The sequence below is a fragment of the Erythrolamprus reginae genome, chromosome 1 (genome assembly GCF_031021105.1).
Source record: "Erythrolamprus reginae isolate rEryReg1 chromosome 1, rEryReg1.hap1, whole genome shotgun sequence".
Taxonomy (NCBI): Eukaryota; Metazoa; Chordata; class Lepidosauria; order Squamata; family Dipsadidae; genus Erythrolamprus; species Erythrolamprus reginae.
This window is the reverse complement of record NC_091950.1, coordinates 116,607,790-116,634,705: the sequence shown is the minus strand read 5'-3', so window position 1 is coordinate 116,634,705 and position 26,916 is coordinate 116,607,790. Positions and strand designations below refer to the sequence as shown.

The 26,916-nt window shown below is 39.4% G+C and overlaps 1 protein-coding gene across 1 annotated transcript; it reads right to left on the bottom strand.

Annotated features, from left to right (window-relative positions):
- Positions 1–211: 211 nt before the first annotated feature.
- QSER1 (glutamine and serine rich 1) lies at positions 212–26,216 on the bottom strand. Its single transcript, XM_070762316.1, has 9 exons — positions 25,917–26,216; positions 19,981–20,097; positions 16,872–17,005; positions 15,552–15,748; positions 14,157–14,294; positions 10,281–10,378; positions 7,422–7,574; positions 5,696–5,791; positions 212–4,550 (listed from the first exon to the last, which is right to left on the bottom strand). The coding sequence occupies exons 1-9, from the start codon at positions 26,112–26,114 to the stop codon at positions 4,410–4,412; spliced, it is 1,272 nt and encodes a 423-aa protein (XP_070618417.1). The 5' UTR covers positions 26,115–26,216; the 3' UTR covers positions 212–4,409.
- Positions 26,217–26,916: the final 700 nt, after the last annotated feature.

Here is a 26,916-nt window from a genome sequence, read left to right as displayed (position 1 = left end):
CTATGAGATTGTTTGGTTCTGTCACTGGAGGGGTGGTTTTTAACTATGGGTTATTGATGTATTGTTGGTGCCTGCATGAGATAGGTAACCATATAAGTCCTGTAAATTAATAACTTGACCATCATATAGCAAGGTCCCCCCCCCAATGAATAAAGCACACTTATCTCAGATATTACAATTATTCCACATTAACCAATAAGACTACCCAGTATTTTGAAAAACACGTATACACTTTAATGAATTTAGTAACAACAAATCAAAAATACAAAAATTATGAAAAAGTCACCAGTCTGTACATTATTGTGGACCACGTGAAAACTGGCTAGAAAATATCCTTTATTAATCCTAGCCTACATGTTTGAAGTAGAGAGAGGATAGGGATTACCATGCATTTGTGAGCATTAACTTAAATAGGAAGAGATTATTGAAATATGTGCACTGTATAATAATAAACAAAAAGTATGTAAAATATATGACATGAAACACTGTCAGCAACAAAATCATAAATGACTATAAACTGATTTTCAGTCTCCTAAGTTTTGGCTTGTTCGTTTTTTTTAAATTACTTTAAATAGTAGTACAAATTTAAATATTTAAAAATATTTTCTCTATGACAACCATTTATTGGAAGACAGTTTGAGGTTTTTTTTTAACCATATACCATTAAAGGAAAAAGAAAATTATACTGCGTTTTGATGGAGCAGGCTGTACACCCATTTTCTGTTAAAACAAGTGATATCAGGAATAAACAACATCAGGTAATTCACATTTATAGAATTCAGAACATAAAACAGTGATTGCTGAAATGTCAAAATAATGACGTAATAGTTTTTATACAGAACATCAATTGATTTGTTTTTTTCTCATGGTAACCAAACGCTAAATTATATTGGAGGGCAAATTCAAATATTAGAGTTTAACAAACTGAAATTAGGATAATATGTTCTTTTTGAACATAGCTATTTTGATCTTGCACAATACCTATTATTACCAATAGTTCTTCAGTTGAAACAGAAAAACTCCCTTTTAAAAGATTAATTTGTAATCAAACCTCAGTGATTTCAATGTTTAGGCCAGGCACTGTTACTTTACTTTTGTGACTGCTAAAAATTCTCTAAAGAAGGAATGTTGAACTTTTTTTTTTCAGAATAAGGACTGTACTTAAATGTTAAATCTCTAACTAATATGCTTCAAATGTAGAAGTGGATAAAAATAAAAGGCTTTGCAAAAATTAAATTTGAATAAGTGAATGAAAATAAAATTTATTGTTGCTACATATTTGTCCTTGCATTTGTTATTCTAAATGGTTGCACTTTTAAAATGCCACCAGAAAACAAATGCTGTGGCATCTACTATGACAAGTTTTTATATATTTCAGTTAATATTGGAAATTTAATTTACTATGATTTTCACAAAAAGTTCAATGACTGTGAGCGATAGTGCAGGAAACATTTTTGGTCCTCACCACAAATTTATTCCCAAAATATGGCACAAGGCAATAGGTGTCTTTCAAAATGTATATTCTTTTCCATGACAAAACTCAACAAATCTCGTAAATAATTTGCATAAATTAATTTGTAACAATCTCAAATATTGTATTAAGCCTCTGCATGAAACACTGAGGTCATATTAATTGAAGGGAGAATCTTTTTAATAGATCTGATTGATTAAAACACAAAAACATGTATATTTACTTCCATAATCCTGAGCAGCTCTTCACCCATCTTTTGATAGTTGCCACTTAAAATTAAAACAGAAATCCAACACAGCAGTATAGTTATAGATTAACCAATAGTAAGTTCTAATTGGTTTTAATAAAGTTGAAGAGACTGTTGTAAGATTGCAGTCTGAAATTAGAACTTGAAAATATCTTTAGTTCATTGAATGGGTATAAATTTCAAAGATGGCTTAAGAATTGGTGAGAAGTGAAATGATAGGGCTTTGAAATATTTTTTAAAAATCACGTTTTTAAAGTTTTATCAACTAAGTCCATTGTGTTATTTTAATTGTTAGTTTAGTATGTGTTATAATTGACGAACAAGTCATATTCCATCTACATCTTCTATTTGTAACCCTTTTTCAATATATGTTTTAACTTGATGGTATAAAAACTATTTTTGATTACATTATAAACCTTCAATTGACATACTTTCTGGTGTTTTAGAAATTAATATGGAATACCCGTCCCAAATAAGTAGGCCAGTGCATCTATACCAGAAAAAATAGTTCAATTCTTTAAAAAAATACAGAACAGTAGTCTTATACTGCTGTCCTACTGATCTGGTAAAATAAAAAGTCCTATAAAAATGGGACATGTATCTAGATGAATATAAGATTGCAATTTTAAAGTAACAATGAAGTATGTCTATTTCCAGTAAACGTGCATATGCTATGTTCCCACTTTCAAGTAGTACTGGTTTATTGCTTGTACAGTAATCAGATGCATTTGACAATTTTTTCTTAAGCAGGAAATAAAGAATTAGTCTTAATATATAATTATGTATCTTTAACTTTTCCATAGGATCAGTGGAAATACAGTATATTTGGACTGAATTAACATATTGTGCTAGGCCATAATATATTGGTAGTTTTCTTTGTTTCAGCTTAGTCTTAGCACAAGGCGTTAACTCTAGTTTTAGAGTTATACTACCACAACTTGACATTTTTCAAGTCAAATGCAGTAACAGAATCTTTAAGACCAATTTATTTTTACCAAACCCATCAGAGGAATGAAATGAATGCTACTTCCAATAACATGAAAACATATTTTGAAAATACACAGGTTGTCCAAGATAACATACACATTAAGATAACAAACTGCTGTCTTTTGATATTTTGAAATCCTAGTTTAATTGCTCACGAACACAGCCCTTCATTGCATTTTACATATCTAAGGTGCATGAACACATGTATAACTAAAGAAAATACATCATGCTACACATCACGTCCTGGTTGACTAGTAAATGAGGAAACCTGCTTTCTTGGCTGAAATTAAGGCACTAAGTGGCAGTGAAAAGAGAAATGAATTGTTTTATATATATTATTTGATGGAAGTACAGGATCTTCACTTTCACAAAATCTAAATAACAAGTCCTGCGCATATTAAATCAATGGCTGAGGTAAGGCATTCTGTTAGTAATTTTTTTAAAAAAACCCTTTCCTATTGATGCAAGTGTAGTCCATTTGTAATTTACCATAAGTGGGATTACTGATTCCTACTGAAAAATAATCAGAGAAATTCATTTACAAAAGATGCCTGAGACTCTGAAAAGGCACCAAGAAACAAACAATTCTGCCATTACCAATTCTAAATAACAAAAATAAAAAACTCAATTGTTTTCAACACTGCATATAGCCTGGTGAATTGCTAATCCTCACTTTACTGAAGACCAATGTAGTAGCTATTTATTGAAATGTTCTATTAATCAAGCAGTTCTAAACAAAAATCATATTTTATCAGAAAATAAGTTGCAATCTGTCAATATAAACATACATAAAGCAAACTTATGAAGTCTAGTATGTCTCATTCATGGTTAACACTGAAGCAAACCTGGATAAACAAAGATAATCTCAAGATACATACTTTACAATATGAAATTAATATATAAAATGAACCAGAAAACAATTGGAAATGTATTACCAGGATACATGAAACAATTTTAAGCCACAATACTTTTCCTCTGAAAAATACAACTATTTGTGTACAATTGATTTCCTTTCAAAATGTACAATTGATTTCCTTCCAAAAGGGAAAAATAAAGGACACAAATATAAAGAAAAATATGTCTTTCTTCAAGACCTAGGGAAAATAATTAAGGTAATTGTTTTTATTATAATATAATCTGTCACAAAATAGCAGTCATAGGATTGCACCAAATCCATGTTGTTTCCCGAATATAACATCAGTAATTGGAGTTCAAAAAGGAGAATGGTATTCTTGAATGTTGATGGAGATTATTCACACACAGTAATTCTTGTTCTATTAAGATTTCTCTGCAAAATGTTCAAGACTCTACTTTAGCTCAGTCACAATTACCATCACTGTGACACTTCCTAGTGTTCAGAGTTTTTAAAAAAAGGCATGATATTTAAAAAGTTATTTTAATCATAGTCAAAATATATATAAGTACATGCTTTGATCATTTGTCAAAAATAAACCTAAGTTATTTCAAAACAAAAGTTTAGAAAATAGGAAAAAAATATTCTCCAAGTTAAAAATGCAGGTTTGTTTGTAGTACCATTTGCTTGGCAGCATTTTTTTTTCTTATTAGAATCCAAGGAATCCAAAATACCATGATTTCTTTTGACCTAGAATAAAGCTTGGCATATGATCAGCCTATCAGCTTTTTCTTTTATTCTGATGAGTAGAACAGAACCAAAAAAAAGAGTCACATTTGGATTAATATTTGTTAGCAACATTTGTGCTGAACATGATTCAAAAGTTCACCAAACTTCTCAAAGAGATCTTCTATCCATTTTATATTTTTCATGCAGCGCTGTACAATTTCCTCTTGACCTAGATCTGCATTCTTTTTTTGAACAGAAGAAATCTATTGAGAGAACAAATTAAATGACATACAGTTAGCTTTCTATTATTTCTCCTAGAACTTCGAGTATGTATGCATGCATTCTCCAAGGGCACGGGTGTCTAACTTGCCACATCACATGTGATGTTTCACAACATTTTCCCCATTTTCAGAGCTGAGGTGGGCGTGGTCTCCGCAAGCATGCATCTGGCCTGCAGATGCCAGTTTGACACCCATGTCCTAGGGTCTATGAGTGTATAACACCATCATGTGATGTTTCGCAACATTTTTCCCATTTGCAGAGATGAGATGGGCGTGGTCTCCGCAAGCATGCATCTGGCCTGCGGGCTGCTAGTTTGACATCCCTGTTCTAGGGTCTATGATTGTATATTGCACATACTTTAGTGACAGAGGTAACCTTAGTATAAATGAAGTTCAGGGTTATTCAATGATCTTCCTCATGTTCTAATGAGCTATTACAATACTTGCTACCATAGAATCTCCAATTTTTTTAATGGATCTTGTTACATCACAACTCTCATTATCCCCAGCTGTAAACTTTTGAAGTGTCAACAGATATTTAAAAATATACTCTTTTCTCTGGTGCTAAATTTCCATTCCAGTTTAGATTTACACACTATCCAGAATTGTTTAAGGTAATAAACACATAGGAATCAATAAAACCGTAAGTAATGTCTTTCAGTTCTGTTAATCTACCTTGCCTCAGAGATCTACCTTCATTAAGGTTTAATAAGCATTATGTATCTCGTGTTACCATGACATAATGTGTGTGTGGTGTTTTTTTTGAATCAATATTTGATTCCTGTCAACTGCCTGGACTTGTCCTAGCAGTTTTCTTGGGTGATGTCAGAAATGGTTTGACATTGGCAACTTTCTAGGGCTGAGAGTTAGTGATTGAACCAAAGTGCCCAATCATTTGTACCTAATGTAAAACTAAAACTCAAGAGTTTCATGATTTGTAGCTTGATGCCATAACTACAACACCAAACTAGCTCTCTTTTTGCAGTCTGTAAAGCTTGATTCATGAAATACAAAACTAATCAATATCTTGTGAAAATAGTGTATCTTCATCTGATTTTTAATTGAGTTTAGATTCTGTTGCATTAATGAATAGAATGAATAATATCATAAACTAGAAAAAGACTCACCTCTACTTTGCATCTGAGAAACATGTGGTATTTGTAATGATGGAGTGAATGATACAAAGAACACAAAGATATTTTTTCTGGATCTATGGTAAATTCCTGCAGAAACAAATATTTATTAACCACCCCATTAACTATATAAAGTTACGTTTCTTGATATTAATAATTATTTAATTATTATTCTCCAAAACATCACCAATTACAGCAAACCACCTTCCCAAGCTGAAGGAAAACAGCAACTGGCAGATGACCTGAATGTGTTCTACAGCAGGTTTGAAAAGAAACTACAACCACCTATCTCCACAACCTCCATCCCAGACATACCAACAGCAGCCAAATCTTCTACAACTGAACCCAGCCCATTGGGTTTACAACCCCTAGTGATCACAGAAAAGGAAGTGCAAGCTCTATTTCACAGACAGAAGCCTGGAAAAGCACCAGGCCCAGACAAGATAACTCCTTCTTGCTTAAAAGCCTGTGCTGACCAATTGGCCCCCATCTTCACCCAAATCTTCAACGAATCACTAGAGTTGTGCTATGTTCCTTCCTGCTTCAAACGCTCTACTATCACCCCAGTGCCGAAGAAGCCTTCCATCAAGGAACTGAATGACTACAGACCAATTGCTCTAACATCTCTAGTTATGAAAACCTTTGAACGTGAGAAAACTTTGGTGGTCCGTAGAAAAATTATTTGAACTTTTTTATATTGCACTAAATACTATATATATTTTTTAAAAAATCATAAATTCCCTGGTCTAAGGTGTGTTTAGAACATCTGAGGACCTTTACAAAGGAATTCTAGTCTTGTTTACTTATTAGGGACACTGGCCCATCCTCCTGGGTATCTGGAAGCTGAGTCATGGCAACTGGACTTCTTTTTCTTGTTGGTTTGAAATATTTAATTGCTTATCCAAGTAGCTTCTTCAGTCTGAGCAAGTTGGTTAGGGAGACCCCATATATATATATCCTGGAGGGGTTTTATTTTCACCTAATCTAAATAAGATTTTTAGGTGAGTAGGCAGAGTTGTTGGGATACAAATCTCCCAACCCCTAAATCCCCAATAGCTGGTTTGAGAGAGGAGTGAAGGAATCCATTTATATTAAACCCCACCTCAAGAGAGGTGGAGGTTTCAGACACAACCTGTCCCCCACTTTTTATGCTGCTTTTTCATCAGTCCTCAAGAAGATTAAGACCACAAGTTCATCAGGGAGGGCACACCTAAGGACTCACTCAGGGATTTAGGAGTTGGAACATTGCATCCCAATGACTCTGCCTACTTACCTAACAAACCTAATCAGATTAGGGTAAAATGATATTACCCTAGAGGACATATATCCTCCTAACCAATTTGTTCAGATTGAAGAAGCTACTTGGATAAGCAGTGAAATGTTTCTAACCAACAAGAAGTCCAGTTCCCATGTCTGGAATTGTCAACATCCAGACAGTTCTACCTGGATAGCTAAGAATCTTCATCAATATACTGTTCTTCATCAATCACAAGAAACTGCTATCTTTAAAAAAACCTTTCTCTCGCTTTAAAAAACTAAAGAACAAAGAAAATTCAAGGTTTTTAAAACTTGTTGTCTGGTAATTTAATTTTTTAAATTTTAGAATGGAAAAGTATTAGTTCCTAATTTACTGATTAAAATGCACTCAAGATAATCAAGAAAAGTTTGAGATCAACATTCCATCAGAAATGTGGCAGAAACAAATATTACACAAACATACCTGTGCTAATTTTGTGGTTGCTTTGGAAATTTTTAGTGTTTTCTTATTATAAGCTTTTCCATTCATCTTGATTCTAGAAACTGCATTCACTCCCATTTTTGTTTTAGACTCTCGAGTTATTACTGTCAGTTCAGGAAAACATTCCAAAGCAGCCTTAAAAAGAAGTTATAAAATCAGAAGATTAGCTATTAAACAGAATTATAAAGTATGCCTCATTAATGTGGTTTTTTTTAAAAAAAAGGATGCTGTAAATTTGCAGGCTGAAAACAGTATGATTTTCACAACTGGCCAGTCTACATGCCAGACAGGCTTAGAGAAAATCCACACCCACAAATGAAGCACGTCTTATGCTCCAGAGTCAGATTACGCCAATCTTTTCAACTACTGAAGAGATTTTGGAGTCATTTTAAAAACAGTGAGCAGAACTTATGGAGACCTCTGCAGCAGATATGATGCAGAAGGACTAAAGAAAAACAGCTGTTTACCAATATTTCTATTGAGACTAGAAGAAATCCATGCAAACGAAGCAAAGAATACATGCTTTTGAAACTTCTTATTTCTACTTATTTCAGTAGAATCACAGGGAGTTCTCGACTTACAACCACAATTGAGCCCTAACTTACTATGGCTAAGTGAGACATTTGTTAAGTGAATTTTGTCCCATTTTACGACCTTTCCTGACACAGTTGTTAAGTGCATCACAGCAGTTAATTTAGTAACAGAGTTATTAATTGAATCTGGCTTCCCCATTGACTTTTACTTGTTAGGTTGCAAAGGGTGTTCATAGGTCACCCTGGGACACTGCAATCGTCATAAATATGAGTCAGTTGCTAAGCACCTGGATTTTGATCACATGACCATGGGGATGTTGCAATGATTGTGTGAAAAAGTCATAAGACAATTTTTTCAGTGCTGTTGTAACTTTAAACAATCACTAAATAAACTGTTGTAAGTCAAGGAGACTACTTACAAATACCAGTCTAACCAGGAACCTGTTCCCCCCCCCCTTCCTTTTTTCTGTGTGGTGCATATAAATCAAATCTTATTCTTTTATTTTCTCAGATTAGTTCAGACGTCCAGTGTATAATCTCAGGTATTATATTAATGTCGCGGAATATGCAAGAAGAAATAATACAGGTAGTCCTCGACTTACAACAGTTCGTTTAGTGACTGTTCAACGTTTCAACAGCACTGAAAAAAAGGGACATGGCTACTTTTCACACATGACCGTTGCAACATCCCCATGGTGACATGATGAAAATTCAGACACTTGGCAACTTGTATTTATGACGACTGTAGTGTTCTGGGATCATGGGATGACCTTTTGCAATCTTCTGACAGCAAAATCAATAGGGAAGCCAGATTAATTTAACTACTGTGTTACTAGCTATTAACTGATTCACTTAACAACTGGGGCAAGAAAGGTCATAAAATGGGGCAAAATCTACTTAACAACTGGACTCAATTGTGGCCACAAGTTGCACCTGTACTGTCTTCCTACTGTTCTTGTAATTTAAAATATAGTGGGGGTGGGGGGTGATCTGTCTGTCCGTCCGACCATGCATCCGTCCATCCATTATTCTTTCTTCTCTTCTGAGATACTGGCTGAATTACTCTATTTGTAAACAGAGCGGTGCCATCTTGTGGTCTGTACTTTCTTTTGAAATTATTTTTTGAAACAGCTGTTTCATAATTATCCAGGCAGCTCTGGAATTTTTCCATTCTAAATGTTTAAATAGTTTGATATTGTTTTTCCCTTGTGATATGTCCCCAAAAGGAAAGTAGAAATGAATGTTACTCATACACTTCCATGTTTCATGGCTAAGAGATTGCCCTAATGACATTACGTATTGCATTTTTTGCATTTTTAATTGTCATGAAGGAAACACTGGTTATAAAAATTCTTAACACACCAATGTGTGTTGTTATATGAGATTCCACTTGGAAAATAGTAGGTAGCAGTAGGAACTATCAAACCACTACTAGAAGAGAAGGTTAATCTCTCTTATGGACTCAACTGTCCATTATAAATACAGTATAAAAGCTAAAGAAAAACTAATCTGCACAAAAAAAATTCTGTTAGCCAGTTTCCGAAAATTTTCTGGAAGCAACTGTGTTTCAAACGTAATTGTAGATTTCTGTTCTACTTACTGACCTATGTTGCATTTATTTGAAAATACATTTCAAAGGAACTAGCAAATTAGAAATACAGAATAAATAAAACTTTGATTTTGGGTTTTGATAATTACTATAGATAGGCTTATTGTTACAGAAATGCTTAGTATACATTATCATATAAAACTAAAAAGTTGAGGTTTTATGTTATTACTTTATTCTACTGCACCGGAGTAGAATAAGGAGTCAGAACATAGTACAGTACCTTTCTTTTCTTTCCCCCCTTTATCCTACACTTTTCTTTCTTCCCTTATTTTCCCACTGGCAGTGCAGTGGTTAGAATGCAGCAGGCTAACTCTGCCACCTGCCAGTCAGTTTGATCCTGACTAGCTCAAGATTGACTCTGCCTTCCAAGGTCAATAAAATGAGAATCTAGATTATTAGGGGGAAATAAGATGATTCGTTAAACTGTGTAGAAAGGGCTGTAAATCACTATGAAGTGATATGTAAGTCCAAGTGCTGTTGCTATTTTCATTTTTCTTTGTACTTCTGTATTTTATATTTTGATAAACTAATAAAACGTTGGAAACCTGAAAAATAAATATAAAAGAAAGAAAAGAACAGAAAAAATAAAGAACATAAATTTTAAAAAAGGTTTATTTGCTTTGCTCCACTAATTTTTAATTTCTATAAAAGAATTAATGAAACAGTGGCAAACTATGAATGAGATATAATTATCAGTACCTTGAATGGTCGCTCTATATGTAATTTGGAAAGCAGCCTTTTTCTATTGTCATTCAACATGCCATCAATTTTTCTCATATGAGGCAAAAGCAGTTCATCTAAAAAATGGAGACACATTAGATGCCTTTTACTGAATGTGTTATGTCTTGTGGCTCTATGATTATTCAAATAAGTTAAAATAATTAATAAATGCTTGTTTATTTAATCAATGTATTAGCAAATAATCATGAAAACAATTGTAGTTATGTCCCAAATACATATTTCGGGCCAGAATATTTTTAAAATGTTCTGTTATTTTAATTCAATATACAGTGTGAATAGATTTTTTGCAAAATTTGTTTTACTGCAACAGTGAAGATATGTTGCATCAATGGCCCACTGCATGATGCTGACTAGATCAGAGGTCAAGCAAACAGATTTAGAACAGAAACTTATAAGACAGTAAGGCAGTTACATACCCTGGCCAGGAAAATTGCTCTGGCATGTTAACACAGTCACCAGAGATAATTTAAACTCGGAGATTTATTAATCTATAATCAACCTACTTACAAAATACGAAACCAGAAGGAACAATTAATGCAGGACAATAAATACTATACACATAATCAAGTATGCCACCTTCCTTAAGTTGAATCTATTCCTAGGTGACCATATAAAGATATTATTAGCAACAATATGAAAAGTGGCTGTTTTATTTCATCTTTGCACCTGAAGCCCACAATTCTGATATTTTCAGGTTGGCTAGGTTCTGACAACCGCTGCAGCTTCATTGTCAAATAGCCGAGTTACCAGCTAGTTTGGCCAAAATTCTCTTGGGAACTCAAATGTAAATGATTAACACAGAAAATGAAAGCAAAACCTCCCTAATAGATTATTTTCTACTAATGAACTTTGCCCTAAATCCCTAACAATTACTTTCAAAAACTTTAAAACAGACCTGGGCATTTTATAGTCCCCAGGGCCTTTAGCTGTCCCTGCCCAACCCATGTGAGACCAATCAGAAATTAGAAATCAAATGTAAATAGGTGCAAACTATGCCCACAATATAACCACATTGCATCTATTTTGTAGGTGATTGCTATTTTTTTCCTGTGTGTATGTTTATGTGTGTGCACATGCGCGTGCGCGCACGAATGTGTGCCTTTGCTTCTTCACAGCTTTATTGCTTTGGCCCTCCACAACAGTCCCTATTTCTCTTGTGACCCCTTACGAAAATTACCCCTGCCTTAAAGGAGTACCCAAATGAGAACTGTGAAGGAAATCTTAACAGCAACCATTTGTTTATGAAACCATAATGAATCTAAAGCACTCAACAAGCCAAATATGCCGCTTCCCAACAATATTTTCAGGAAACAGCTTGATATAGAACAAATACATTCTAATGACTTCATCTTATTAGTTAGTCTTATGAAAAATGTTAATATAGTGCCGTACATATATTTTTCCTATTCTCACCTGCTGAATAGTTGTATTAAAATCCAATTTCCTGACTTTTGAATGCGTACTGCTCATGATTTTGAATGAAAATACATACGCCTGCAAATTTTAATCTGTGTTAAGAGTAACAGGAATTGATTTGGCTTAATTTGACTAAGAGTTTTAGAGTTAAGCAGGGCTTTGTATTGAGAACTGAAATGGTAGTTTAATATTTTAAATACTGCTTTTTTATGCTGTTCTGTATCTTACATCTTTGTATTTCAAAGTAATGTTTCAACCGTTGTTTTCTTATCAGCAGACTAAGATCTTTGAGCATTATGCACTCAAAGTGGGTCCATTTTCAAACAACTGCAGATTGTTGGCTAGGATTTAAATTATCGTCTGTTACCAAGAAAAGCAATCTCTTCAGAAAGTATGGCAGAAGGGACAACCGTGGCAGGGAGAGCAGAAACAGTGGGGACCTTATTAGCCTACCCGCCACTATTATCTGGAGATGTGTTTTCCAACTCTGGCAACTTCCTAATCTGTGTGCATGGCCTTCAGTACCAGAATCTCTAGCCATAGGATCATAAATCTCAATGCTGTCAAGATTGGAAAACACTTGAAAAGTTGAGCATCAGAAGTTCCATTCATTATACAGTGGTACCTCGGTACTTGAACGCTTCCTTTCTCGTACATTTCGGATATCGAACAAAATTTTCGACAAAAATTTGCTTCGGTATCTGAACAAAAATTCAGATACCGAACAGCCAGAGAAAATTTTTTGTTCATTATCCGAAATGTAATCCCGGCAGCTCCTCATGGAGTACCTCACCACCTTCACGGACAAGAGCGGCCGCCTGCTGAGGGGCACCACCAACCGTCTCTGGGGCGCCGTCCCCGGCGTGGGGAGCCTCCGCCAAGTCCACTTCCAGGATCCCCAACACGACGGGGTTCCCTCGCCGCCCGCTTCACAAGATAACTTGGTCCCAGTTGGGCTGGCGGGTTTCGGGAGGGAGGGAGTAGAATGTTTTCCTTCGTAGCTGGTCAGTCAGAAGCAAACAAAACGTCCGTCCCTCGCTTCCCCCCTCCCTCGTGGGGGGACCCAGAATGCGCGACTCCTAAAAAGTTGTGTTTCCCAGTCTTTTGTGGAGGGCACTCAGCAGCGCCGGGAACGTCAGCAGCTTCCCTTTCTCATGTGACGTTCCCGGCGCTGCTGCTGCTGCTTGAAGGAAAGCCGCCCTCGCTGAGAAGGAGAAAGTTGGTGTAGCTGCTTAAAGGGAAGAAGGAGCCCCTGAAACTGCCGGTATTGCAGCTGCCTCCACCCTTCCTACACCTTTCCGCTCCAAGCTGTAGGCAGTTTCGGGGGCTCCTTCTTCCCTTTAAGCAGCTACACCAACTTTCTCCTTCTCAGCGAGGGCGGCTTTCCTTCAAGCAGCAGCAGCGCCGGGAACGTCACACGAGAAAGGGAAGCTGCTGACGTTCCCGGCGCTGCTGCTGCTCGAAGGAAAGCCACCCTCGCCGAGAAGGAGAAAGTTGGTGTAGCTGCTTAAAGGGAAGAAGGAGCCCCCGAAACTGCCGGTATTGCAGCTGCCTCCACCCTTCCTACACCTTTCCGCTCCAAGCTGTAGGCAGTTTCGTGGGCTCCTTCTTCCCTTTAAGCAACTACAACAACTTTCTCCTTCTCAGCGAGGGCGGCTTTCCTTCAAGCAGCAGCAGCGCCGGGAACGTCACACGAGAAAGGGAAGCTGTTGACGTTCCCGGCGCTGCTGCTGCTTGAAGGAAAGCCACCCTTGCTGAGAAGGAGAAAGTTGGTGTAGCTGCTTAAAGGGAAGAAGGAGCCCCCGAAACTGCCGGTATTGCAGCTGCCTCCACCCTTCCTACACCTTTCCGCCCCAAAACTGCCTACAGCTTGGAGCGGAAAGGTGTAGGAAGGGTGGAGGCAGCTGCAATACCGGCAGTTTCGGGGGCTCCTTCTTCCCTTTAAGCAGCTACACCAACTTTCTCCTTCTCAGCGAGGGCGGCTTTCCTTCAAGCAGCAGCAGCGCCGGGAACGTCACACGAGAAAGGGAAGCTGCTGACGTTCCCGGCGCTGCTGCTGCTCGAAGGAAAGCCACCCTCGCCGAGAAGGAGAAAGTTGGTGTAGCTGCTTAAAGGGAAGAAGGAGCCCCCGAAACTGCCGGTATTGCAGCTGCCCCCACCCTTCCTCAGATCTTTATCCCATAGGAAATAAAGGAAATAGGGGCTGGAAACCAATTAAACCCATTTCCATTATTTCCTATGGGATAAATTAATTCGGTACTTGACCAAATCGGTTCTCGACCACACTTTTGGAACAGATTATGGTCGAATACCGAGGTACCACTGTACCTATAATATAGGCCCTGACCAAGAGAACATTTTTCTAAACATTTGATAAACAATTAAAAACAATCAAGTAAGAGATTTAATGAACTGTACCATTACTCTTCTCCAATGCCTGCATAGTATCTGGATCCAAGGCAAGGCTGACAAGCAGTTCCATGTAATTCCTAAATGTTTCCTTCATAGCTCTGGTGTTCAGAAAGCGGGCAACAATAGGTGCTGGTGGTTCAGTGTCTAGAATATCAAATATATAAATATATTGCTCAATAGTAATTTTTTCATGGTTTTGATTATTGCTTTAGTGACTCTGCAGGGGAATTCATTCTTCCTCTAATTATGACTGAGCTGTGATATTAATATTCACACTGATATTTTATAGTTCTTCTGGATAACATCATGGCCACTGGTTATATATTTTGTTAATAAAATTATTTTATCTCGTACATTTTATTATATTTTAGATTACATTGAAGACATTTTAGTGTCTTAATTAGGAATTTGTCTGGTTTCCTGTGCACAGATGCTCTTGCAAACATTTATTAAATATTGAAAAAGACCAACAATGTTTCCACAGCCCTGCAATTAATATAGCCTTCAGACTCTGTACTGAATATGACATCAGAGGACACTTCCTGCTACATCTACAGCAACAAGCATACATGTATATATTTGGAGAATAAGATGCACCTTAGTTTTTGAGGAAGAAAATAGGGAAAAGACTCTGCTTACCAGATATTCATCTGGCTAGCGTCCTTAGTCTGGTCAGCTTCAGCACATTATTTTATCCCTGGTTAAGGCTTTAAAAAAACTTATTTGGAGAGAGTAACAATGAAAGAACTTGCAAGCCAGTAAGAGCTGGGAACATTGTTAGCACCTGGTTAGGGCTGGAAACAAATATTCGGAACAAGTAGAGCAATGAAACAAACCCTACAAAAGCAGGGTTTGGAAAACATTCTTTGCAGAGAGTAACAATGAAACAACCTGCAAAGTAAGAGGCGGGAAGATCGATAGATCGTTAAGGCTGGAAAAAAAAGCTTTTAAAAAAAAAGCTACATTCAGAGTATAAGATGCACCCAAATTTTCAGCCTCTTTTAGGGAGGAAAAAGATGCATCTTATACTCTGAGAAATACAGTAGGTGCTCCATGCTATTGGGCTGGTTTTTTGACGTCACTGGGAATAACAAATGTTTTGTTATTTGTCCATATAACATATCTTTTGCAGTCACTGGGAATAACAAAGAACTAACTAGAGATGCTGGAGCTACTGACACTGGGAACGTGGTAGGGAGCCCCCCCCCCCCTATATGTAGAAAAAAGACACAAATGCCATATATACATTAGGGTTCTTCATATTATATTGATTGTGTAAAATTAAAATTGATTAAAAATGAACCTCCTTATATAATGTGACTAATAAATGTGACAATACAACAATGGAAATGCTACAAAATTCCAGATCTTCATAATTTGTTCTGTAATAGGGACACTTACCTTCTGCCCCACTCTGTGGCTGAGGCATAGAGGGTGATTCTTCTTTCCACGTTTTGCGTTTTTTTGGTGGTGGTTCAGCCTTTGTCTTTGGCTGTTTTGCTTTGGGTTTCACTGAAGTAACTTTTGTTGTAACAGTTTTTGGCACTGGGGGATCAGGAACTTTAGTGATACTCGTGCTTGGCTTACAGTGAGCATTTCTATATATTGGAATAATTCAAAGGAACTGTTACAAACTTAGCGTTTCTAAATCAAATTGATACAACTTAGCTGATTAGTTTGCTTCTTGAGTTAGTTCTCTTATAGATTTCCACACTTCACTCATTTGTACATTATGACAATTGTTTAAACATCTAATAAGAAGGTCTAGACAGTGTTACTGTAAGCCTTTAAGGAAAGTCTTACAGCAAACAAAAATTACAGTAAACAAAATACAAGAAATAGTATAAGGGCAGACTAGATGGACAATGAGGTCTTTTTCTGCTATCAATCTTCTATGTTTCTATGTTTTTATTTAAAAGAGAATAGAAAGAAATCCCTAAAAATATTGGTCTGGAGCAGTGTTTCCCAACCTCGGCAACTTGAAGATATTTGGACTTCAACTCCCAGAATTCCCCAGCCAGCATTCGCTGGCTGGGGAATTCTGGGAGTTGAAGTCCAAATATCTTCAAGTTGCCAAGGTTGGGAAACAGTGGTCTGGAGAGTATTGTATTGTCTAGAAAACATATATACCTGAAAATAGTATTGATTCAAGGACAGAATATAATTGATTTGACCACAATGACGATTCTCTTAAAAAGTATCATTTACAAACCTGATTTTACCTATGTTGGGACTATAGTTCTCAGAAAGTTTTTTTTTAAATATAGTCAATTGCTTCTCGACTGTAGTTTCAACACCTCTTGAGAAGCAGGTTGGAAAAAAATGTTTAATTCATGAGTTAAGTTTGAGCATTGTTATGTTTACTTTCTCTATCCTTTGCAAGCAAATTAAGTAAAAACTTTTACTTTCACATTTGATTAAACTTTGATTCCTGAAACCACATACAGTATGAAACTGGTTGAGTGAAAACTAGAAGCAAAAATTTCCAGCTCCTCTCAGGTTTATAGCCTTTAACAACTCTTTATAAATGAAGGTAGGTTTCTATCTGAAACTATTCCAGAGCATAAAATACCAACAATTATTTTAGATAGTAAATTTACAAACAATATGTGCCTTTAACAAATTTAAAGCTAATAATAACCCCCCCCCCCACACACACACACACTAAATACAACTAAAAGATACACTAAGGATCAGAGAAAATAGATTGCAAGAAAATACCTCGCAGACTGTACAACTGAATTTTTTGGCTTCTTCGAACATATTCTGACATACTCTCTTTTGTTTGCATTTTCTATGAACTTCACATAAACTCGTTTATACTTCAATTTTGCATCTCCAAAATATCCAAGATACTAAAAGGAAAAAGAGACATGTGTTATGCTTGCCTTGTAAGTAGTTTATAATCTTGTAAGAAATTAAGAAAACATAAAATGTAGATCTGGAATATAACCCCTAATCAATTTAAATTTTATTAATGATTAGCTGTGTGCCAGCTAGTTGGCATGCTCCTTGATGAGATAAAAAGGTAATGTCTATGAGATATACTTTGTGACTTCTTAAACTCTTTGCTGAGAGTTTAGCCAGAAGCCCCTGAAAGGATTTTTGCACTTAACTCCTGCACACAACCTCTACTGGCTAATGAAACAATTAATGGAGGAAAAATGAAGCGATTCGGTCATCTGATTTTTAAAGTATGGGGTATAAAAGAGGGCATAAAGCATCATCTGAAGACCTCCATAAGCCCAATGATTATAGTCCAGTGCAGTTAAGATTTCTTGTTTCTATCATGTTAAAAGCGTACTTCTTAGTGATAACTTCTGCAGGAATTTTGTTGTTACTTCAAAACAATGTTTCTATTTTCAATAAACCCTGCCCAATTATAATGAAAAGTTTAATTCATTAATTCATTCCATTTATTTGTACCCGCACTATCATTAAGTGTTGTAGCTTATGATTCTTGATGAACGTATCTTTTCTTTTATGTACACTGAGAACATGTGCAGCAAGACCAATTCCTTGTGTGTCCAATCACACTTGGCCAATAAAAAAATTGACTGACTGATTGAATCCATCCATCCATCCATCCATCCAAAGTATATAGCTCTGGGCAGACCATTAAAAAAATAAGGGCATTAAAAGTTATACCAAAATAGACTTGGTTTTTTCCTTCTATTCAATCATGTCTGATTATCAGACTCTATAGAACAAATCCTTGGCAAGGTTTCCCCCGCTTCCACCAGAAGTGGTTTGCCATTGTTCTATTAGAGCACCATCTTTCAGCTGTGGTGAGGAGGGAGTTTGCCCAGATTCGCCTGGTGCACCAGTTGTGGCCCTATTTGGACAGGGAGTCACTGCTCACAGTCACTCACGCCCTCATCACCTTGAGGCTCGACTACTGCGACGCTCTCTACATGGGACTACCTTTGAAAAGTGTTCGGAAACTTCAGATTGTGCAGGATGCGGCCGCTAGAGCTATCATGGGGCTTCCTAGATTTGCCCATATTTCGTCAACACTCCACGGCCTGCACTGGTTGCTGATTAGTTTCTGGTCACAATTCAAGTGTTGGTAATGACCTATAAAGCCCTTCATGGCATCAGACCAGTATACCTTCGGAACCGCCTTCTGCCGCACGAATCCCAGCGACCAATTAGGTCCCACAGAGTTGGCCTTCTCCGGGTCCCATCAAAAAAAACATGCCATCTGGCGGGCCCCAGGGGAAGAGCCTTCTCTGTGGCGGCCCTGGCCTTCTGGAACCAACTCCCCCTGGGAGATTAGAACTGCCCCCACCTTCGCCTTTCATAAGCTATTAAAGACACACCTATGTCGTGAGGCATGGGGAAGCTGAGCCCCTGGGTTATATTATTTATGTATGATATGAGTGTGTTATATGGTTTTTAAATAATGGGTTTTAGATTTCTTTTAATGTATCAGACTTGCTACATTGCTGTTATTGTGAGACACCCCGAGTCTTCAGAGAGGGGCGGCATACAAATCTAATACATTATTATTATTATTATTATTATTATTATTATTATTATTATTATTATTATTATTATTATTATTATTATTAACCTAGAATTTACAGAGTGTGACTGGCCAAAGGTCACTCAACTGACTTTATGCTTAAATCAGGACTACAACTCATGGTTTTATGGTTCCATTATTTGTTTGTTTCTTTTTAAAAATCCTGTATTTATTACTTTATAAGTAACTCAAGGTGGTACACATACCTAATACACCTTCCTCCTCTTATTTTCCGCATAACAATCCTGTGAAGTAGTTTGGGTTGAGTGGGTAAGGGGAGGGGGGAGAAAAGAAGAGAGAGAGGAGGGGAAAGGGGAGAGAGAAAGAAAGAGATAGAGAGAGACTGCTCCAAGGTAGGCCAGCTACTAATAAGGATTAGAATTCACTGTATCTTGGTTTCCAGCCACTGGTATCATGTACAGTCTAACCACTGCACTGGTATCATGTACAGTATAACTATGTCACCAGTTAATACAGTGGAACCCCGACATAAGAGCTGCTCTACTTAAGAGCAACTCGAGATAAGAGCTGGGAGGGGAGAGATATTTTTGTTCTACTTACAAGCCCAAATTCGAGATACAAGCGCCAAGGAGCTGTCTCCTGAAGCCAAACGCTAACTTCCGCGTTCGGCTTCAGGAGACAGCTGCGAAGCGGCGCGCGTGTTTTAAAAGGTTGCAGCCGGCCTGGGGGGCTCGGGGGGGTGCTTGCAGCTTTCTTTCTTGCTCTTTTTCTTTCTCTCTTTTACCTTCCCTTCCTCTATTTCTTCTTTTCTTTCTCCTTCCCACCTTCTTCCCTCCCTCCCTCCCTTCACTCATTCCTCTCTTACTCTCCCCTTTCATAAGTTTCCTTGCTTCCTTCCTCTGTTCCTGTCCCTTCCCTCTTTCCTTCCTTCCTTCCCACCCTCCGTCCATTCATTCACCCATTCCTCTCTTGATCGCTTAAAGCCGGTCCCTGGTGCAAAAAGGGTTGGGGACCTCTGTCCTACAGGATTGGGTGGCAGAGAAGTTGAACATATGTAAATTTAAAAGTTTAAGAAAGTTTACAAGTTAAGTGAAAAAAACTTCATTATTCATTTATATGTACATGTACATTTCTTCATTAAAAACATGTCTTTCTGCATAATTTAGACTAACTTTGTGAGTTTTTTGAGGGCTGGAACCAATTAAAATTATTTACATTAATTCCTATGGGGAAAAGTCGTTCGAGATAAGAGCTGCTCGACTTAAGAGCCCAGGTCCGGAACGAATTAAACTCGTATCTCGAGGTACCACTGTACAGTTAAATCTGAATGATTGTACTTACACTATTAGTAGCTGCAAATTCTCTTTGTCCATCTCGTACTTCAGGTACAAATTTTTGCAGCAAAGCCTTTTGAACTTTCCAAATGGCTGGAGGCTCCACTCCCTTTTTTAAAGCCATCTACAGGGACCAAAATGAAAATTCTGTTAGCTTTTTAAGTACTTATATACATTCTAGACCATTTTTTCTGGAGACATATATCAATGGTTCATCATTTTATAAAAATCTGTTTTAAATTAGAAAACAGTGTACGTTTCAATCCCATATTATCCCACTAACCCATCCATATGGTGTGTCCAACCTTCCATAGTCTTCTACTTGAACTTTTTCCATTTCAAATTTTAATAAGTGTATAAATTTTACTTATTACATGTTCACTATTTATATATACATGTTCACTATTTATATATACAGTGACCCCCCACTCGTTGCGAGGGTTCCGTTCCAGGACCCCCCGCAACGAGCGGGTTTTCGCGAAGTAGCGCTGCGGAAGTAAAAACACCATCTGCGCATGTGCAGATGGTGTTTTTACTTCCGCAGCGCTAGCGAGGAGCCGAAGGAGCCGACATGGGGGGCTCGCTAGCACACCTCCAAACCCGGGTTGGGGGTTCGGGGGTGTGCTAGCGAGCCCCCCATGTCGGCGGGGACGTTTTAAAACACCCGCGCGACTTTCCAATGAGTCCCGAAGACAACGCGTTTGTCTTCGGGACTCATTGGAAAGTCGCGCGGGTGTTTTAAAACGTCCCCGCCGACATGGGGGGCTCGCTAGCACACCCCCAAACCCGGGTTGGGGGTTCGGGGGTGTGCCAGCGAGCCCCCCATGTCAGCGGGGACGTTTTAAAACACCCGCGCGACTTTCCAATGAGTCCCGAAGACAACGCGTTTGTCTTCGGGACTCATTGGAAAGTCGCGCGGGTGTTTTAAAACGTCCCCGCCGACATGGGGGGCTCGCTAGCACACCCCCAAACCTGGGTTGGGGGTTCGGGGGTGTGCTAGCAAGCCCCCCATGTCGGCGGGGACGTTTTAAAACACCCGCGCGACTTTCCAATGAGTCCCGAAGACAACGCGTTTGTCTTCGGGACTCATTGGAAAGTCGCGCGGGTGTTTTAAAATGTCCCCGCCGGCATGGGGGGCTTCCTAGCAGCCCCCCAAACCCGGGTTGGGGGTCCGGGGGGTGCTGGCAAGTCCCCCATGCCGGTGGCGACGTTTTAAAACAGCCGCGCCGCCCCCAATCTTCGGCTCCTCGCTAGCGGGCAGGCAGGCGGCTCCTCGCTAGCGGGCAGGCAGGCGAGAGCTAGCGCCAGCGAACGGCTTGTCCGCGCTCGCTCTGGCCGCTTTCGAGCTGAGTCCTGAAGCGAATTCGCTTCAGGACTCAGCTCCAAAGCGGCGAGAATGAACGGTGTGGGCGGGCGAAGGGCGGGCGGCAGCGAAGAGTTTGCGTGGGCGGTGGGGAAACTCCTTGCTGATGCCCGCTGCTCGCCCTCCTGCCAGCAAGAGGGGGAAGACCCAGGGAAGCCGCCCAGCAGCTGATCTGCCGGGCACCATCTACGCATGCATGCCCATAGAAAAAAAGGGCACGCATGCGCAGATGGTGTTTTGACTTCCGGGTTGAAAAATCGCGAATTACCCTGTTCGCAATGGTCGGGGACGCAATAACCGGGGGATCACTGTAGTTCAATTTGAAATTCTATCTTTTGCTGCTCAATTCCAAATGCTCTGTTGACCGCTTAAATCTTTTTCTTAATTTTGCATATGGAAACTACTGAAAATAAATCCCTCTGCACTTAATTGCTGTTTTGATTTCATTCTATATCCTCCATGTTCCTATTGTAACAATTGTCAATAAGTTCAACATTTTTCTTTACCTGTTTATTTCCTGTAAAATGTTCTTGTCCTGAGAGTGTTAAAGGCTTTTTCAAGGACAGTCTGGGCTTATGTTTGTTCCATATTCTGAACAGGGTATTAATAATCCTTAAAATTTACATTAACTTTTAAACTTCACTATGTTAAAAAACATTAAAAACATACAATCCAAACCTCAGATTGTCTCCTTCTGATTATAAAATTCTCTTATTTCTGAGCAAAACCTATACTTTCAAGCCAATTAAGTGGCAGATATAAACTATAATTTTAAATCAGGAAGTCCCAATTCATCTTGTTTCTTTGCACATTAATTTATAATTAACTCTTCTTTTCCCCCCCATTGCCACACAAACTTAGTTATATTTTTCAGCTACCAACTATTGTGTATTCTGAAGGTGTTTTTGGTCTTCCAAGGTTTTCCCCCATCTATTGGGAATGCAGCAGCAATATGAAGCAATTCAACACAAAGAGCTCACTCAAACATTGATTAAAAACAGTTGTGGCAATCTACTGCTGCAAAAGAGGTTTAGATGTATTTTTTTGATACTTAATAATTCCTTTAGGTACCCTATGAATACAGTACAATCTCAATTTCAAGAATTTGGGATATCCAGAAAGAGAATACATATCTTTGTCAAGTAGTAACTGCCACATTTTTTTGAGTATAAGACACACCTTTTTACAAAAGAGGGTGAAAACTTGGCTGCGTCTTATACATTGAATGTAGCCCCACCCAGCCACCCCCCCCTTTGGCCTCTGCCTCCTAGCAATTTATTATTGTTCTAAACAACAAAATGAAGAAGCTTTTTAAAATAAATGCTTGACCTGAAGAGGCCGAGTGGTATTGTATCTTCTTTTAAATAGCAGATAATAACTCTACTTCCAGAAAGCCACACCAATTTTAAAACGATCTGTACAAGTACAGTCTAAAATGTAACAATGTCCTGCTCTAGTATTAAGATAAGGCAGCTGAGTTAAACCTTGACTCAGTAGTCAAGGTTTAACTCAGAGATCTATTTAATTAGTGTGACTACATTTAAGAAAACTTTCTGGCATTCATATACTGCCATAATGTACATTTCTCCAATTTCTATGGGTCAGGCACACATGTACAAAAATAGACAGCAAACGGTGTTTATAATCTGTACTGTTTACTGTGAAGCAGAGGCAGAAACCCCCCCCTTGCTTTCCTCCCCCAAAACTAAGCTGCGTCTTATACTCTGAAAAATATGGTATATTAAATCTATAATCAATAATTCTCTGAATTTCAGACTAAATTCATCTTTGCAGCACATGCTCAAACTATCAAACTTAACATTCCAACTCTTGAATTGCATAGCAAGGCAATTGGAATCAAATTTAAATATTCCTTGAAGTTTTTTGTTTAAGAGAAAAAATAGTTTTAATTTTAAACCTGTCTGCCACTGATTTGCAAGAAAAGAACACCCCAGTTCATTATTCCACAAATCATGAAAATAATTAGCATAACTTTCATTTATTTCTTTCAAATTGTAATGGAAATTTTAATGGTATAGTGGTACCTCTACCTAAGAACGCCTCTACTTATAAACTTTTCTAGATAAGAACAAGGTGTTCAAGATTTTTTGACTCTTCTCAAGAACCATTTCCCACTTACAAACCCAAGCCTCCAAAACTGTAACTGGAAAAGACAGGGAGAAGCCTCCGTGGGGCCTCTCTAGGAATCTCCTGGGAGAAAACAGGGTTTCCCCAATCGCACACATTATTTGCTTTTACATTGGTTCCTATGGGAAAAATAGCTTCTTACAAACTTTTCTACTTAAGAACCTGGTCATGCAATGAATTAAGTTTGTAAGTAGAGGTACCACTGTATTTTAATGTCAAGGTGATAATATAAGAGCTGACCAGCTTGTGCAATAAGAGGAATGAGTCAGCATGATCTTTGGTTGTTATCCATTTATTTATTTATTTGATTGATTGATATGCCACCCCTCTCCCAGGACTTTAAGAGCCTGTGTAATAATGCTGGCGTGTTCGTTGTGTTTGTCGAATTTCTTCCCTGTTGTAATTGTTGTTTGTTTAGATACTGCTTGTAACATGTGTATGTATAGTATACTTAGTGTAGATGAAAATTATTATTTGCTATAAACCACTATTGTCTATACTTGCTCCTGGACTAATCTAGGTCCTCAGCAGTCAGGATTCAGGCCCGGCTACAGCATGGAAACTGCTTTGGTCGCTCTGATGGATGATCTCTGGCGGGCCCGGGACAGGGGTTTATCCTCTGTCCTGGTGCTTCTTGACCTCTCAGCAGCTTTTGATACCATCGACCATGGTATCCTTCTGCGCTGGCTGGAGGGGTTGGGAGTGGGAGGCACTGTTCTTCAGTGGTTCTCCTCCTACCTCTCTGGTCAGTCGCAGTCGGTGTTAGTGGGGGGTCAGAGGTCGACCTCGAGGTTACTCCCTTGTGGGGTGCCTCAGGGGTCGGTCCTCTCCCCCTACTATTTAATATCTACATGAAACCGCTGGGTGAGATCATCCAAGGGCCTGGGGTGAGGTATCATCCATATGCAGATGATACCCAGCTTTACATCTCCACCCCTTGTCCAGTCAGTGAAGCAGTGGAAGTGATGTGCTGGTGCCTGGAGGCTGTTGGGGTTTGGATGGGTGTCAACAGACTCAAACTCAACCCTGATAAGACGGAGTGGCTGTGGGTTTTGCCTCCCAAGGACAATTCCACCTGTCCATCCATTACCCTCTCTGAGGGGGTAAATAACTCCCCCCCCCAGGGTAATGGATGGACAGGTGGAATTGTCCTTGGGAGGCAAAACCCACAGCCACTCCGTCTTATCAGGGTTGAGTTTGAGTCTGTTGACACCCATCCAAACCCCAACAGCCTCCAGGCACCAGCACATCACTTCCACTGCTTCACTGACTGGACAAGGGGTGGAGATGTAAAGCTGGGTATCATCTGCATATGGATGATACCTCACCCGCAACTGGTGCACCAGGCGAACCTGGGCAAACGCCTCCCTCGCCACAGCTGAAAGATGTTTCTCTAATGTGAGCTGTGGATCGAGAAGGACACCCAAGTCCGCAACTTGGGTGTCCTTCTCGATCCACAGCTCACATTAGAGAAACATCTTTCAGCTGTGGCGAGGGAGGCGTTTGCCCAGGTTCGCCTGGTGCACCAGTTGCGGCCCTATTTGGACCGGGAGTCACTGCTCACAGTCACTCATGCCCTCATCACCTCGAGGCTCGACTACTGTAATGCTCTCTACATGGGGCTACCTTTGAAAAGTGTTCAGAAACTTCAGATCGTGCAGAATGCAGCTGCGAGAGCAATCATGGGCTTTCCTAAATATGCCCATGTCACACCAACACTCCGCAGTCTGCATTGGTTGCCGATTAATTTCCGGTCACAATTCAAAGTGTTGGTTATGACCTATAAAGCCCTTCATGGCTCCGGGCCAGATTATCTCAGGGACCGCCTTCTGCCACACGAATCCCAGCGACCAGTTAGGTCCCACAGAGTGGGCCTTCTCTGGGTCCCGTCAACTAAACAATGTTGGTTGGCAGGGCCCAGGGGAAGAGCCTTCTCTGTGGTGGCCCCGACCCTCTGGAACCAACTCCCCCCAGAGATTAGAATAGCCCCCAACCTCCTTGCCTTTTGTAAGCTCCTCAAAACCCACCTCTGCCGTCAGGCATGGGGGAATTAAGATAATCTTTCTCCCTAGGCCTTTATAATTTATGCATGGTATGTTTGTATGTATGATTGGTTTTATAACAAGGGTTTTTAGCTGTTGTAGTATTGGATTTTTACATTCTGTTTTTTGTCACTGTTGTTAGCCACCCCGAGTCCACGGAGAGGGGCGGCATACAAATCCAATAAATAAACAAATAAATAAACAAACAAACAAACAAATAAATAAATAAATAAATAAACAAATAAATAAACAAATAAATAAACAAATAAATAAACAAATAATAAATAAACAAACAAACAATACAAGGATAGACCTACACACATTCTGACATTTAACAATAAATAAGATTAATAAAATAAAAAGCAGATTATTCCAATTAAAATAGTTTACCTTTAGTGGTTCTATGTCTTCAATCTTCACTACAAATTCATCACGTTCTCTGTATACGCCTTCGCCATCACTGTGTCCGTGGTCATCTTCAGTATATCCCTCTATTGCAACCAATGGTTGAGGTTTTGCTAACTGCTCTGTAAGAACACTCTCCATTTCAAAGTGTGTTGTGCAGGTTTTCACCTGAGCATCTGCCATTTCAGTAATTTGGGAAGCTTCCTTCTTTACAACAGTATCAGTGATGACTTGAGAATAGGTTTTGTCAATTTCTAAAGCACAAAACAAGCTCTTCAAGAATTTGAATTCATTTTCATATTTATAACACAAATAACTTAACTCTACAAATTACAGTGATCCCTCGAGTTTCGCGATCTCGATGTTCGCTAAACGCTATATCGCGAGTTTTCAACCCGGAAGTAAACTCCACCATCTGCGCATGCGTGCCCTTCCACGCATGCGTAGATGGTGGAGTTTCCCCGCCGGGCAGAGGCTTCCCTGGGTCTTCCCCCTCTTGCCCCGGTAAGGCGCGAGCAACGGCGTGGGCGGGTGGGCGGCACACGCGCGGGGAAACCCCAGGGCCGCTTCTCAGCTGAGAAGCGGCCCCAGCAACAGCGCGGGGGGTGGGCGGCACGCGCCAGCGCGCGGGGGAAACCCCAGGGCCGCTTCTCAGCTGAGAAGCGGCCCCAGCAACAGCGCGGGGGGTGGGCGGCACGCGCGCGCGCGGGGGAAACCCCAGGGCCGCTTCTCAGCTGAGAAGCGGCCCCAGCAACAGCGCGGGGGGGTGGGCGGCACGCGCGCGCGCGGGGGAAACCCCAGGGCCGCTTCTCAGCTGAGAAGCGGCCCCAGCAACAGCGCGGGGGGTGGGCGGCACGCGCGCGGCGCGGGGGGAAACCCCAGGGCCGCTTCTCAGCTGAGAAGCGGCCCCAGCAACAGCGCGGGGGGCGGGCGGCACGCGCGCGGACAAGCAGCAGCAGTGAGGCGGCGGGGAAACCCAATCTTC

Coding starts and splice junctions, on each gene's coding strand:
- QSER1 (XM_070762316.1), bottom strand. CDS start 26,114: ATGGCAGATGCTCAGGTGAAAACCTGCACAACACACTTTGAAATGGAG. Junction 14,295..15,551: donor GCCACAGAGTGGGGCAGAAG/GTAAGTGTCCCT, acceptor TTGATATTCTAG/ACACTGAACCACCAGCACCT. Junction 5,792..7,421: donor CAACCACAAAATTAGCACAG/GTATGTTTGTGT, acceptor TTGTTTCTGCAG/GAATTTACCATAGATCCAGA.